The sequence below is a fragment of the Entelurus aequoreus genome, linkage group LG17 (assembly GCF_033978785.1).
Source record: "Entelurus aequoreus isolate RoL-2023_Sb linkage group LG17, RoL_Eaeq_v1.1, whole genome shotgun sequence".
Taxonomy (NCBI): Eukaryota; Metazoa; Chordata; class Actinopteri; order Syngnathiformes; family Syngnathidae; genus Entelurus; species Entelurus aequoreus.
This window is the reverse complement of record NC_084747.1, coordinates 45,561,279-45,578,036: the sequence shown is the minus strand read 5'-3', so window position 1 is coordinate 45,578,036 and position 16,758 is coordinate 45,561,279. Positions and strand designations below refer to the sequence as shown.

The following is a 16,758-nucleotide window of genomic DNA, read 5'->3' as shown; positions in this document are numbered from 1 at the left end:
CTAAATAAATGTTATGCATAGTGTGTGAATGTGAGTGTGAATGTTGTCTATCTATCTGTGTTGGCCCTGATGAGCTGGCCACTTGTCCAGGATGACAAGCGGTAAAAAATGGATGGATGGATGGATTGTGTTTTGTTCATTATCATTACTAACATTTAATCTTTTTCTCATTATATAATGCCTTTAGCTGTATTTATCCAATTTTGATGTGTTTTTTCAGGGACATAAAAAACCTACAGGTGGCCCATCATCAATTGGATGCCCCTGCTTGACCTAATAATACATTTGATCTTTTGTAGTGTGAAACATGTATATGAAATGACAAAATACAAAAATGTAGCGTTGTTTAGCGTAACGATTGTACTCACGTTGGAGTCCTTTAATGCGAAATTACATTTCCGCATTCCCTGGATTCATACACATGTTCAGATGCAGAGGATGCGTGAATTCCAACGGGATCACATCTCGCTGGTGTTGGCACACGACGGAATAGTGTCTCCAGACTCTATTTGGCATGATGGCTAGCTGTTAGTGCCACTCCTAGGAGAGAAGCAGAACAGAGTGTTTATTTTTTTCATTTATTTATTAGAACTAGGACAGTACCTATTATTCAATGTGACAATGTGTGTTGGGCAGGAGTTCACACCTGTCGTCGTTTAACAGTGGTGTTGTGTTTGATGTATGCCGAGGACGTCGCGGAAGTAAAACAATATAACCGGCTGCTGCTGCACGGTAAAAGTTTGTTAATGCCAGCCGCCAAGATGGTTGCCATGGTCATGGAGGTCTGTGCGCATACATATCTGGCGTGGGCCGCTTCACAGTGCTTAAAGATGAGCACTGTCGCTCTTCTGCCTCCGTAGCTGTGAAAATGCTTGCAGCGGAGTCTACTTTTTATATGTTAATATTGCCGACGATCAATCCAACCATCCATTCATCTTTTTCCCGCTTATCCGATTTCTGGTCTCACGGGCAGCAGCCTAAGCAGGGAAGCCCAGACTCAAATTCTCATGCAGAGCCACTTTTTCCAGCTCCTCCCGGGGGATCCCGAGGCGTTATGAGGCCACCTAGAGGACATAGTCTCCCCAACGTGTCCCGTGTCTTGCCTGTGGCCTCGTAACGGTGGCCTCGTAACGGTGGGGCGTGCCCTAAACACATTCTCAGTGAGGCGTCCGGGGGATACCCTGACAAGATGCCCTAACCACCTCATCTGGCTTCTCTCGATGTGTATACTCTGAGTTCCTCCTGAATGACAGAGCTTCTCACCCTATCTCAAAGAGAGAGCCCCACCACCCGACGGAGGAAACTCATTTCGGCCGCTTGCACCCGAGACCTTTCGGTCACAACCCAAAGCTCATGACATCATAGGGGATAATAGGAACGTAGATTGAATGGTAAATTGAGAGCTTTGCCTTCCGGCTCAGCTCCTTCTTCACCACAACAGACCAGTGCACGGTCCGCATCACTGCAGATACCGCACTGATCCGTTTGTCCACCTCACGATCCACTCATATCTGACTCGTGAACAAGACTTTGAGGTACTTGAACTCCTCAACTTGGGGCAAAACCTCCCCCCCTACCCAGAAATGGCACTCCACCCTTTTCCCGGCGAGAACCATGCACTCGGACTTGGAAGGTGCTTGTTCTCACCCCAGTCTCTTTATACTCGGCTGCAAACCGATCCAGTAAGAGCTGAAGATCCTGGTCAGATGAAGCCAACGGGACCACATCATCTGCAAAAAGCAAAGACCTTATCCTGAAGCCACCAAACTGGCGGATGCCACTCACCAAACTGACTTACTGACCTTTTTTCATTGTACCATCCCAATCTGCTCCAGTCGTTCTCGGGTTAACTTGGCTTGAATTTCATAATCCTACTATTGATTGGATAGGCTGTCTATCTGCAATTGGAGTATTTTCTGTCATTCGCACTGTTTGCGTTCAGCGATTAACATCCCCTTAAAAGAAAATAAACTATCAGTTGAAGAGCTAGATCTAACAGGTATTCCTGCTGAGTATCATGATTTACGTCAGGTGTTTAGTAAGGATGGTGCTCAATCACTTCCTCCTCATCGTCCGTACGACTGTGCCATTAAACTACTTCCTGATGCGGTTCTCCCCAATGCCAAGTTGTATAACATTTCTGGTCCAGAACGGCAGGCACTCAAAGATTATGTTTCCTCATCACTTGCCGCCGGTCTTATTCGTCCCTCATCTTTGCCGGTTGGCGCTAGGGTTTTCTTTGTCGAAAAGAAAGATAAATCTTTGCGTCCATGCATTGATAACCGTGGTCTTAATAATGTAACAGCAAGAGGACCTGGGGCCAATTCCAATTAGGCCAGCTCTTAAGCTCTGGACTGAGACATGCTCGATGCCAGATGATTCTCCTTGCCTTCCCCTGCGTCGAGCATGTCTCCTCGTCTCTGATGCCTTCTTAGTAGCGTGTATCCACCCAAGGACTTCTTGTTGAACTACTTTATTAGCTTCCCAGTGGCCTTTTGTCACCGGTAACTTTCAGTTGTACTTTTTACCACTCCCTATAGTGCGCTTTTTGTTACATATTAAATTAATTGTTCATGGTTCATTCCGTCTACTGTGTCTCTGCTTTGTGGTCCGACTTCTAGCTTATCGCCAATCACAACAGTAGCCACACCAAAGAACATTTGCAAAATAATACTATCGAGCAAAACTGGTTATAAGTGTATCTGTATATATATATATATATATATATATATATATATATATATATATATATATATATATATATATATATATATATGTGCACACTACATACTGTATGTATATGTAAAAACATTATGATATACTTTACAGACAGAAAGTTACAGTAATGTACACTTTATTCCATGCTTGTGCTACAGCACGCATCTCATTGTGCAACATGTGATTATTTTAAGAGGAACTAATAATAATAATAATGGATTCGATTTATGTAGCGCTTTTCTAGACACTCACAGCGCTTCACAGAGAAGTGAGAACCCATCATTCATTCACACCTGGTGGTGGTAAGCTACTTTCGTAGCCACAGCTGCCCTGGGGTAGACTGACGGAAGCATGGCTGCCAGTTTGCGCCTACGGCCCCTCCAAACATAACCCATCATTCATACACCAGTGTGAGCGGCACTGGGGGCAAGGGTGAAGTGTCCTGCCCAAGGACACAACGGCAGCGATTTGGATGGCAAGAGGCGGAGAACGAACCTGCAACTCTCAGGTGTCTGGCACGGCCACTCTACCCACTACATCACTGTTCCGCCTCGATTTATGAACCTGTTTATTGGGAACTTTTCGGTTTACAAACTTTTAGATCAGGCCAAATGTGCCTATTTGTGCGAACCATGTTTCTGTGTACGAACGCTTCATTCATTCATTTTGTGTCCTACTGGCAGTCATTTTGTGCTTGCTTGTATTGAGATTGAGGAAGACAGCTTCGTACCACAGTGACATTTTCTCAGTGATGGCAACAGACTTTTCTGAAAAATATGCCAAAGCAAACTTATTTAACAGTGGAGTAAAAGACTACATCTGTTGTTCAGCGGCGCCTCTTTCAACCGCACGCACACAGGGTACCCCCCCACCGCCTCCTCGGTTCTCTTCTCTCCATCTTTTAGCTCTTTTCTCTCCTCGTGAATTGTAGCTTATAAGAGGACTTTGTCGATGTTAATCAGACTCAAAGTCAGCTTTACGTACTGTAAATGGCTTTTACTTTTTTCAAATGTTTATTGTAGCAATATGATTGTTAATTTTATTTTTTTGTGATTTTTGATCGTTTTTGAGGGCACCAAAGGGACTTATGTGTGTGTGTGCATGTTGCCAAAGCAGCCCATACAGAGGACTGTTGTTGTCCATGTTGTTTTGGCTTGTTAATAAAGAGAGTTAATTTGTCATCTCCTTGTTATGTTTGTTTGATATAGTACTGTATAGCATTTTATATTTTGTTCAAACTAGAGGACAAACTTTCGATAAAATAGGGACTATTGTCGAGGCTGAAACCCATTATTCATATTTACATTGTTTCTTACGGAGAAATTTGCTTCACTATACGAACGTTCCGATTTACGAACCCTGTTCTGGAACCAAGTAAATTTGTAAATCAAGGTTCCACTTTAAATGTGATCCCTGGAAGGGGTACAAATTATTTCCAAAGCAGGACTCCCACCCAGACATACAATACTAGTACATAGATCATGGAAAACAATTTTTTTCTTATTTTCATTGGGCCAAAATAATCGACTGCTGTCATTGGACTGTGTATAAAAAGACATGTAACTTGTTATGTCAGGTGTGGGACAGGTGAGCTGCTGCATGGTGTGGCCACAGTGTGCACGTCTGTTCACATGTGATCCACTGAATGCAGGGAGTTTGTGAGTTTGCTCAAACACATACACAATTAGGGGGAACATTGCGTTGCCAGCCAGGCCAGTAACACTCACATCCACACGTATGGACAGTTTAGAGTCTCCAATTGACCTAACATGCATGTTTTTGGGCATGTTCATGTGCCTGGAGCCAGCATCAGCACAGGGAGAACATGCAAACTTCACACAGAGATTACCGAGGGAAATTCGAACCTAGTTTTCCAGACTAACAATGACCCAACCATGCTTGAATTCTCACATAGTGCGGGAAAACAGAAAAATGTCAACTTTTGTGCAGAAAAACACGATTTATGGAGTGGTGGGTGACTTTTTCTTTTGCGGAAATGAATAAACGCAGGTGAGACTACACCGACACTCTTGTTGTCCTTGTCCTGTAGCTACATCACATAATAACACATTGTTGTCCTAAATACCTCTCATTGTTTATACAATCAGCAGTGGTGGATATTCTATATATTTAAAATATACTTTATTCTACCCAAACTCTATCTTAAGCATATTTTGTGTAGTGATGATTCTAAGCTGATGCAGGGCTGCAACCACCTGGTGGCGCCATCTCATAGCTTTGCATTGCTCATGACTCAGCTGAGGCTTTTTTCTCTCCCCCCTTCACCCTTCAAACGCCCCCTTCAGAGTAACTGCAACATGACTTGACTGTGTGACATCCCTCTGTTAGGTTTAATCCAAGGGTGAGTCATGCAGGACTTGTGCTCTGTTTACAAACAACCTATGTAGACTCCGAGGGTTAGGTTTATTAAAGGGAGTCATCAATAGCTAGGCTTTTGGGTAAGTTTGAGTCACATAAACAACTGTATATGATGACGTTAAGGGTAATGAATAGAAGTAAATAATGTCCAGATGTGGTGCAAAGGTGGCCCATCTTCCTGAGACAATAAATCGAGTTGACATTGTTTATTCTTTTACATTTGTATCCTCTGTAAGTGGCTGGATACGCAAAACTAAGTGGACTGCGTCACCAATAGATGTATTCTTGTGCATGGGCATTTAAAACCATACCAACCTATTTCCTGAAATGTGGGGTGCACTATTTTTTTCATTACTGTATGGGTTAGGGCAGGGGTCTGCAACCTGCGGCTCTAGAGCTCTGGAGCTTTTTCAAAAATGTATGAAAATAGAAAAAGTATATATTTTTGTTTTAATAGGTTTTCTGTAGGAGAACAACACAAACCTCCCTAATTGTTAGAAATCCCACTGCTTACTGTATTTTTCGGAGTATAAGTCGCACCGGCCGAAAATGCATAATAAAGAAGGAAAAAAACATATATAAGTCGCAATGGAGTATAAGTCGCATTTTTTGGGGAAATTTATTTGATAAAATCCAACACCAAGAATAGACATTTGAAAGGCAATTTAAAATAAATAAAGAATAGTGAACAACAGGCTGAATAAGTGTACGTTATATGACGCATAAATAACCAACTGAGACCGTCCCTGGTATGTTAACGTAACATATTATGGTAAGAGTCATTCAAATAACTATAGCATATAGAACATGCTATACGTTTACCAAACAATCTGTCACTCCTAATCGCTAAATCCCATGAAATCTTATACGTCTAGTCTCTTACGTGAATGAGCTAAATAATATTATTTGATATTTTACGGTAAAGTGTTAATAATTTCACACATAAGTCACTCCTGAGTATAAGTCGCACCCCCGGCCAAACTATGAAAAAAACTGCGACTTATAGTCCGAAAAATACGGTATATTAAACATGATTCTCTGATGAGTGTATTTGGCGAGCGCCGTTTTGTCCTACTAATTTTGGTCCTTGAACTCACCGTAGTTTGTTTACATGTACAACTTTCTTCAACGATGCCAGAGAAAGACATATTTTATGCCACTCATTCTTTGTCTCATTTTGTCCACCAATCGTTTTATGCTGTGTGTGAATGCACAAAGGTGAACTCTGTTGATGTGGTTGACTTGTGTGGAGTGCCTATCAAGCATATTTGGTCAGTGCATGACTGCAAGCTAATCAATGCTAACATGCTTTTTAGGCTAGCTTTATGTACGTATTGCATCATTATGCCTCACTTGTAGGTATATTTGAGCTCATTTAATTTCCTATGTCCTCTGTGTATTTAATTTATATGTGCATTTCTCATGACACATTATCTGTATGTAATATCGGCTGCATTTCTGATAGTGGTTTGTGTGCCGTTACAGACCACAGCAAACGTTACCCAGCTTGCAAAGATTGTAATAAATCCATTCGAAGAAGACAGCCTTCCATTTCTTTCAACTTGGACACACACATCTATACCTTTGGCCATTCTATGACAGTAATTTAGAGGAGTTATCTCACCCCCCGAGAAGCCTCAGTTTTACGAATGTTTTCCAATGTTGTAAAAATGTGTAGAATAAATATTACATTTCAACATTTCTGTCAACAAAGATTTGTGTCAGCCTAGGATACATAGTCATTTTGATAGTAGGCTAATATAGACACTTATATCATGTGTTGACTTCATCATATCGCTTTTAATTTTTTTGCGGCTCCAGACAGATGTATTTAAAATGTTTGGTCCAAAATGGCTCTTTCAACAATTTGGGTTGCCAACCCCTGGGTTTTTCCTAAATGTAACCCTAAGTTTGCCCGTGCTATTATTTAATTAAACCCTAAAGTTTGACCCCTATAAGTTAGGTTTACTTGATATTTCTCACACAGCTCAGTCTACATCAACAAATGTACCCATGGTCATCCTGCGTAGTCCAGTCCTCCACACATCCCCACTGATTGAGAGTTAAAGAGAAACTGCACTTATTTTCAATTTTTGCCTATCGGTCATAATCATTATGTGAGAAAAGAACACGTCTTTTTTTTTTTTTTTTAAGGATTTTAAACATGATAAAAAAAACGCTTGGAAGATGCGGCTAATAGGAGTCACAGTTGAAGCCTTCAAAGCCCTCTATTAATGTTTTATATACACACTGCATGTCTATATACTGTATAATGTAGTGACAGACACGTTCATAACAATATGTAATATGTTCAATATTTACCGTATTTTGGTCATTTTAATAATTTCCGGGACTGATTTTTTTTCGGCATTGATTTCTGTTTCCATAGCAGCGCACGTCCGACTTCCGGCAACAACTTGTGTCCCTACTTCCGGATTCAAACGTGAGTGTGTTCTAATCATGGCGGACTGGGTAATAGTAATGAGGATTCACAACCTTATCTTTTTTAATCTGAATGAACGAAGGATGAACTGCTGCTTCTAGAAGCCAGCATGAAGAAGAGGGTGACGCGTTGGAGCAGACGGAAGCCGAGAGAGTGAGCTCGGCGTGTCTTGATTCTGTAAATGTGGAATTTGGAGACAAGCTATTTCGACATAAATGGAGTGCTGTCCCCAAATAACCAGGAAACGTCCCCGGCCAGCGTGACCAAACGCACAACTGTCTATCGAGTGAGTCACACTTTAATATCGATCATGATACACGCAGCAAGTCACGCGTAGTAGTACAACTACAGTACATACACTGTCCAGCGAGCTTTGTACAAACATAACATGAAATGTTGGCTAATACTTTACAGATACTGTAATGTGATTGTTCATGTTTTTCGGACAGTACAGATTGGTGTTATATCGCATTGCAAACTCAAACAATAAAAGGTAGCTTATCTCTTGCCACAGTTAGCATTTACAGCTAATACCGTAGCACGCCGATGTGTTAGTACGCTAGAAAAAGAGTTCCTTAGTGTTCGCTCTAACAATAACAATGTCGCTACAGCTTGGTTATTATACAGGTTACTGAATGTAAATGAAGTATTGGGGACGGTTTTTGAATGCGTTTTTAAAGTGATTTAGAGGTAGAATTGATTGCTCTCATTAGCTGCATTGCTAGTCATCAAGAACGAGCTGATTTTTACATGTTAGAAGGTAAAAGAAAAAAAAAACCTTTGTCTTGTTGTCTTTCATGATTGTGAATGATAGGCAAATTCCAAAGAAAGTGCATTTCCCCTTTTAAATCCAACAGTGCTAGTCAATGAGCAAAATCCATTAAACAAAAGCCGCCCGCTGCAATGTTAGGCTGCCTCTTTAGGTTTCTGACAAGCATGTGTGAAATTTTTTAGCAAGATTGGTTAAAAAACATGTCCGTCATCAAATAAAAAATCTTTGCAGAAGCAGCACAAATTATCCATAAGTCATTGATTGTTTGTTAAATATTTACAAAACATTCATGATATCCGTATAATTTAGTTTTGGGCACAACCCATAGGGGGAAACACAAATAGGACTGTGTTGGTCTTGTTATGTGGTAGAGTGGCCGTGCCAGCAATCGGAGGGTTGCTGGTTACTGGGGTTCAATCCCCACTTTCTACCATCCTAGTCACGTCTGTTGTGTCCTTGGGCAAGACACTTCACCCTTACTTCTGATGGCTGCTGGTTAGCGCCTTGCATGGCAGCTCCCGCCATCAGTGTGTGAATGTGTGTGTGAATGGATGAATGTGGAAATACTGTCAAAGCGCTTTGAGTACCTTGAAGGTAGAAAAGCGCTATACAAGTATAACCCATTTATCATTTATGTTCTATTTCCAGCTATGAATGTGAGTCCTGAAGTCCTGATTCATGCTTGTGATACAATAGCTAATTTTTAAAAACATACTTCTATTCAATCTACAACCGATGGAAAAAATTATGGAATCACCAGACTTGGAGAATGTTCATTCAGTTATTTTATTTGGTAGAAAAAAAGCAGATAACAGACATGACGCAAAACTATCTTGTCAAACAGCAACTTTCTGGCTTTAAGTTTTCTATCTCGACGCTTTGATGTTTTCCTTGGTCTACCAGTGTTCTTGCCTTTCAGTTCAGTTCAGTTCAGTTTCAGTTTATTTCGAACATGCATACGATACAATGTAATGCGTCACACAATTCCAGTTGTTTCATTACAGCGCGTCCGAAAAGGAGTAGGAAGAAGCAGAGTTTATGTAATCTTACCCCTTTTCGTACCATAGCAATTTTATCCAAATTCCTTGTTCTCTGTAACAGAACAGTGAACAAATAAATAATAAATAAATAATATACCATAGTAAGCAAATAAATATTAAATACATAAATAATATTTGTCTCAATAAAAAAAAAGGGCATTATTTGGCATTAACATAGTATATTAACATCCTTTCATGACCTTCCCATGTTGTCGGCCCTTGGCCCAGATTTTAGACACAGCTGACTGTTAACAGTAAACATATTTTGCAACATGGTGTGATGATTTACCTTCTTGAAGAAGTTTGATAATCCCCTTCTTATGATAACTATGATCATTTCAAATGGCAACTTTCTGGCTTTATGAAACACTAAAATAAATCAATAACAAATTGTGGTAGTCAGTAACAGTTTCATTTTTAGACCAAATACGCTGAAACAATTATAGAATTGCTCAATTCCAAGGAAAAAAATCACCTTGTAATTTCTATTTCAAAGATAACCTCCGCATCAGATTAAGTCTGTTTATTACCCCAATTAAAAAGGAGTGTTTACACCTTCGAGAGCTGTTGCACAAGGTGATTTGACATGAATCATGGCTCCAACACGAGAAATGCCAATTGAAACAAAGGTGAGGATTATCGAATTCCTTCAAGAAAGTAAATCATCACGCAATGTTGCAAAAGATGTTGATTGTTCACAGTCAGTGGTGTCTAAAATCTGGAGCAACTTATCCATTGGGTTGACTTTTTTCTTGCCCTGATGTGGGATCTTGGAGACAAGCTAGATGTCGTTGTGGCTTGTGCAGCCCTTTGAGACATTTGTGATTAAGGGCGAAATAAATAAACTTTGATTGATGATTGAGTACAAACCACATGCAAAAGTTATCAAAGGCAAGCACACTGGTAGACTAAAGAAAACATCAAAGCGTCAAGACAGAAAACTTGAAGCCAGAGAGTTGCCATTTGAAAAGATTATAGTTTTGTGTCATGTCTGGTGTCTACTTTTTTTCTACAAAATTAAACAACTGAATGAACATCCTCCACGTCTGGTGATTCATGACTTTTCCTTGGGTTGTACTGTATATACTACAGTATATTCTTGCAAGTATGCATTTTGTCTGCATTCATTTATCCTGACCAATCCCTTCATAACAGCCTATTAAGGTAAACCTACCGTACCTCCTCCCTCACATTAGTTATAACAAAATATCCATCCATCCATCCATCTTCTACCGCTTGTCCCTTTCGGGGTAGCGGGCATACTTGCCAACCTTGAGACCTTCGAATTCGGGAGATTGGGGGTGGGGGGAGATTAGGGATGCAAGGGATTCTGGGTATTTGTTCTGTTTTGTTTATGTTGTGTTACGGTGCGGGTGTTCTCCCGAAATGTGTTTGTCATTCTTGTTTGGTTGTAACAGTGTTAAAGTTGTTTATACGGCAACCCTCAGTGTGACCTGTATGGCTGTTGACCAAGTATGTCTTGCAGTCACTTTCGTGTGTATGCAGAAGTCGCATACAACATGTGACTGAGTTTGTATGGTGAAAAAGCGGACGCGTCGACAGGTTGTAGAGGATGCTAAAGGCAGTGCCATCACGGCACGCCCTTAATATTGTTGTCCGGGTGAAAATCGGGAGAAATTCGGGAGAATGGTTGCCCTGGGAGATTTTCGGGAGGGGCACTGAAATTCGGGAGTCTCCCGGAAAAATCTGGGAGGGTTGGCAAGTATGGTCGCGGGGGGGGGGGGGAGGGGGGGGGGGGGATTTCTTGTATTTGTTACCTTCTTGAGACCTCAGAAAAATGCAAACCTCTTTAGGAGCACCCTTTCTAGATATATAAAGATTTGTATTTACAACATTAATAATATATACTGTACAAACTGTGCAAATACAAAAAAGGTAAGTTTTTTTTTTTTTTTTTTGTTGAATTTTTTGTTTGTAAGTGCTTTTTAATCTTCATTATTTACTTCAAGTTATTACAGTATGTCTCTTTATACACATTTTTTTAATTATTAATTTTGGCCAAAGGGGGTGCATTTCAATTTCTTACACACACTTGTTATTACATGTGTTGGCCAGAGGGGGAGCACTTCCAATTTTTACACACACTTGTTATTTCATATGTTGACCAATCACACAGTCGACATGCACCTGGGGATAGGTTGATCGGCACACTAAATTGACCCTAGTGTGTGAATGTGAGTGTGAATGTTGTCTGTCTATCTGTGTTGGCCCTGCAATGAGGTGGCGACAATATATACCGTATTTTTCGGACTATAAGTCGCAGTTTTTTTCATAGTTTGGCCGCGGGTGCGACTTATACTCAGGAGCGACTTATGTGTGAAATTATTAACACATTACCGTAAAATATCAAATAATATTATTTAGCTCATTCACGTAAGAGACTAGACGTATAAGATTTCATGGGATTTAGCGATTAGGAGTGACAGATTGTTTGGTAAACGTATAGCATGTTCTATATGTTATAGTTATTTGAATGACTCTTACCATAATATGTTACGTTAACATACCAGGCACGTTCTCAGTTGGTTATTTATGCCTCATATAACATACACTTATTCAGCCTGTTGTTCACTATTCTTTATTTATTTTAAATTGCCTTTCAAATGTCTATTCTTGGTGTTGGGTTTTATCAAATAAATTTCCCCAAAAAATGCGACTTATACTCCAGTGCAACTTATATATGTTTTTTTCCTTCTATATTATGCATTTTCGGCTGGTGCGACTTATACTCCGGAGCGACTTATACTCCGAAAAATACGGTATGTCTCTATATACCGTATTTTTCGGACTATAAGTCGCAGTTTTTTTTCATAGTTTGGCGTGGGGTGCGACTTGTACTCAGGAGCGACTTATGTGTGAAATTATGAACACATTACCGTAAAATATCAAATAATATTATTTAGCTCATTCACGTAAGAGACTAGACGTATAAGATTTCATGGGATTTAGCGATTAGGAGTGACAGATTGTTTGGTAAACGTATAGCATGTTCTATATGTTATAGTTATTTGAATGACTCTTACCATAATATGTTACGTTAACATACCAGGCACGTTCTCAGTTGGTTATTTATGCGTCATATAACGTACACTTATTCAGCCTGTTGTTCACTATTCTTTATTTATTTTAAATTGCCTTTCAAATGTCTATTCTTGGTGTTGGGTTTTATCAAATACATTTCCCCCAAAAATGCGACTTATACTCCAGTGCGACTTATATATGTTTTTTTCCTTCTTTATTATGCATTTTCAGCCCGTGCGACTTATACACCGGAGCGACTTATAGTCCGAAAAATACGGTACATATTTTTTTATTATTAATTTTGGCCAAAAGGGGTGCATTTCAATTTCTTACACACACTTTTTATTACATGTGTTGGCCAGGGGGGGAGCACTTCAAATTTTTTACACACACTTGTTATTTCATATGTTGACCAGAGGGGGAGCACTTTTAAAACCGACACAAAGTCGGCATGCGCCTGGGGATAGGTTGATTGGCAACACTAAATTGGACATAGTGTGTGAATGTGAGTGTGAATGTTGTCTGTCTAGCTGTGTTGGCCCTGTGATGAGGTGGCGACAATATAAAAAATAAAAAATAAATCATGTTAATTGGCCTCATAATCGATCAGGGATATTTACTCCCATTGGCTCAGACAATATATGAACAGTAAAGCCTAAACACAGATGATGCACACTTGCACAGAAAGCACGTGTGTCTCAATCCTACCCACTCGTGCACAAATGATACATTTTCAGAAATGATGCACAAATACCCTCCGCCGAAGAAACCATGCCCAACTTGAAGGTGGAGTAATGAGCGAGTGGGCGCTGCAATTTCCTCTCTCGCACACTTCTATGTGTACAGTAGGTGTCTGTGTATATGCAGCACTTGCGTCACACCTCACACAGATATTTCTCCCTCGGCTGACTCAGCAGCGGCGGAAATGACCATATTTGACACCGTGACGTGGCAAGTACATCCAAACTTGGCGGGGAAAACGGGCGTCAGTTTAAATATGGTAAGGACCTATGTGCACTAAACGTATCACTTCCGGTGGCGAACGCACTTGATTTTTTGTTAAAGCTGTGACACTTCCGACTCTCCACTAAAGCCATGCAAGTCAAGTGTGCATTGTGATGAAGAGGGGAACAATGATGATCAATGAACGCAATGTGAAGGACAGCGCATACAGCTGTGTTGGACAAAAGGCTACTGATGAAGAGCCATGTGGGTGACTCTGTCTCCAAGGCAACCACAGATTCCTCTAGAGCTGTTTGCGGGGGGAAAACCTGAAAGACAGTGTCCTGGGAGACTCACTTTTCAAAATGTCCCACAAAAAAAAAGGGAACTTTTAGGTAACTATTTCTGCAAGATAAAACAGATTCTATTTCACAGAGCAACCTGCTTAAGTTGGTCCCGCTTTTGTAAACAACTTATCTGTGTCAGTGGCCTTGTGGTTAGAATGTCTGCCTTGAGACTGGAAGGTCATGAGTTCAAACCCCGGCCGACTATAAAAATTGGACCCATTACCTCCCTGCTCGGCACTCAGCATCAAGGGTTGGAATTGGGGGAAAAAAATCACCAAATGATTTCAGAGCGCGGCCACCGCTGCTGCTCACTGCTCCCCTCACCTCCCAGGGGGTGAACATGGGGATGGATCAAATGCAGAGGATAATTTCACCACACCTAGTGTGTGTGTGACTATCGTTGGGACTTTAACTTTAACTTTATGTCCACAAACTCATCAATCAAAATCAATTTATTTGGTAATTGGCCCACCCCAAAACAGCATAATTTTAACATGAATCATGCCTTTTAAAAATAAAAACTAACTTTTGTATAAGAAATACTGTATGAAAACAACAACCACAGTAGTTTTAAGAAACAATGTAATAATAATGTACAGCAGTGGGCACCAACCTTTTCGAGCCCAAGATCCCTGGTCTCAGCCAAAAACCAAAGCATTGTTCATATATATATATATATATATATTCGGGCTGCAACAACTAATAGATTAAATCGATTAAAATCTATTATAAAAATAGTTGACGATTAATTCAGTCATCGATTCGTTGGATCTATGCTATGCGCATGCGCAGAGGCAATTTTTATTTTATTTTTTATAAACCTTTATTTATAAACTGCAATATGTACAAACAGCTGAGAAACAATAATCAAAAAAAGTATGTTGTTATGGTGCCAGTATGCTGTTTTAAAAAACAAAAAAAATACTGGAAAGGATAGAAATGTAGTTTGTCTCTTTTATCCGATTATTAATCGATTAATCGAAGCAATAATCGACAGATTAATCGATTATCAAATTAATCGTTAGTTGCAGCCCTACTATATATATATATATATATATATATATATATTTATTTTCATGACTATTTACATTGTAGATATATAAATAAATAATATATATATATATACATATACATATATATATATATATATATATATATATATATATATATATATATATATATATATATATATATATATATATATATATATATATACATATATATATATATATATATATTTTCATGACTATTTACATTGTAGATTGTCACTGAAGGCATCAAAACTATGAATGAACACAAAAAGGTGAAATAACTGAAAACATGTTTTATATTGTAGTTTCTTCAAAATAGCCACCCTTTGCTCTGATTAGTGTTTTTTCACACTCTTGGCATTCTCTCTATGAGCTTCAAGAGGTAGTCACCGGAAATGGTTTTCACTTCACAGGTGTGCTTTAAGCTCATTGAGAGAATGCCAAGAGTGTGCAAAAAAACTAATCAGGGCAAAGGGTGGCTATTTTGAAGAAACTAGAATATAAAACGTGTTTTCAGTTATTTCACCTTTTTTTGTTAAGTACGTTACTCCACATGTGTTCATTCATAGTTTTGATGCCTTCAGTGACAATCTACAATGTAAATAGACATGAAAATAAAGAAAACGCATTGAATGAGGAGAAGGTGTGTCCAAACTTTTGGCCTGTACTGCATATATATATATATATATATATATATATATATATATATATATATATATATATATATATATATATATATATATATATATATTACCGTTCAAAAGTTTGGAGTCACATTAAAATGTCCTTATTTTTCAATGAAGATAACTTTAAACTAGTCTTAACTTTAAAGAAGTACACTCTATACATTGCTAATGTGGTAAATGACTATTCTAGCTGCAAATGTCTGTTTTTTGGTGCAATATCTACATAGGTGTATAGAGGCCCATTTCCAGCAACTATCACTCCAGTGTTCTAATGGTACAATTTGTTTGCTCATTGGCTCAGAAGGCTAATTGATCATTAGAAAACCCTTGTGTAATCATGTTCACACATCTGAAAACAGTTTAGCTCGTTACAGAAGCTACAAAACTGACCTTCCTTTGAGCAGATTGAGTTTCTGGAGCATCACATTTGTGGGGTCAATTAAACGCTCAAAATGGCCAGAAAAAGAGAACTTTCATCTGAAACGCAACAGTCTATTCTTGTTGTTAGAAATGAAGGCTATTCCACAAAATTGTTTGGGTGACCCCAAACTTTTGAACGGTAGTGTATATTAAATATATTTATTTATTTTTGTAAGACAAAGCTTTAGGCTGTTGATATTGGCTGATGTCAACATTTTGGCTTTTTCTTATAGTGCTTTTTGCTGTTTCCCCAATTTTTGCTGGTGTTTTTTGTTGTTGTTGTGTTTTGATATGTGCCTATGGCCAATGACAATCGAGTCACGGGTCACAGATGGCCCTGTGCCGCACTTTGGGCACTACTGCTGTACAAGCTAACTATTTATGGCCACTATAGTCGTAGTACTGTAGTATATTTGTTTTGGTCACATATGGGACACGAGTCACATGGTTTTTACGTCAGCACCGGAAATAGTTGTTAGAATAATGATGTATATATTATCACACAACTTGTATGCTTAAGGGCCGTTGCTATAATTATTGTCAATTGTGCTGAAGTGGTATTTTTCTTTGTCTGTGCAAAGCTGGCAATCCAAAAGATTGCAAGCAAGTCTCGTATCAGTGTCTGTGTCCAGGAACGGCCTGCTGACTGCCAAGGCCGAACACCGCCGTGACGCAGACAGAGCAGAGACAAGGCGATATCACCAGTGTCAACACATTTGCATTTCTTGTATAATCATAAATTGTGTCTAACTGGAGCTGTCGAGATTAACCCCATTCCCTCAGTGACAGCTTCAGTGATGTAACAGGGACCTCCCAAATAAATAGAGGAAGCACGTGGGCTAGACTTTAGAAAGTAGTTTGGATCTGTAACTAGAATACAGCCCAAAACACGAGCCAAATTGAACTCTGTCTCTGCATGATTCCTTGCTTCTCGTCTG

At 39.3% G+C, this 16,758-nt stretch overlaps 1 protein-coding gene across 2 annotated transcripts in view; it reads right to left on the bottom strand.

The window, feature by feature from the left end:
- mier3b (mesoderm induction early response 1, family member 3 b) overlaps window positions 1-16,758 on the bottom strand; it is a 169,071-nt gene that overhangs the window by 20,602 nt on the left and 131,711 nt on the right. For both annotated transcript variants that reach the window (XM_062025767.1, XM_062025768.1), the window contains one exon: window positions 369-540. In XM_062025767.1, coding sequence (XP_061881751.1) covers window positions 369-404 — 36 coding nt within the window. In that variant the 5' untranslated portion in view covers window positions 405-540. The remainder of the gene's footprint in view (window positions 1-368; window positions 541-16,758) is intronic.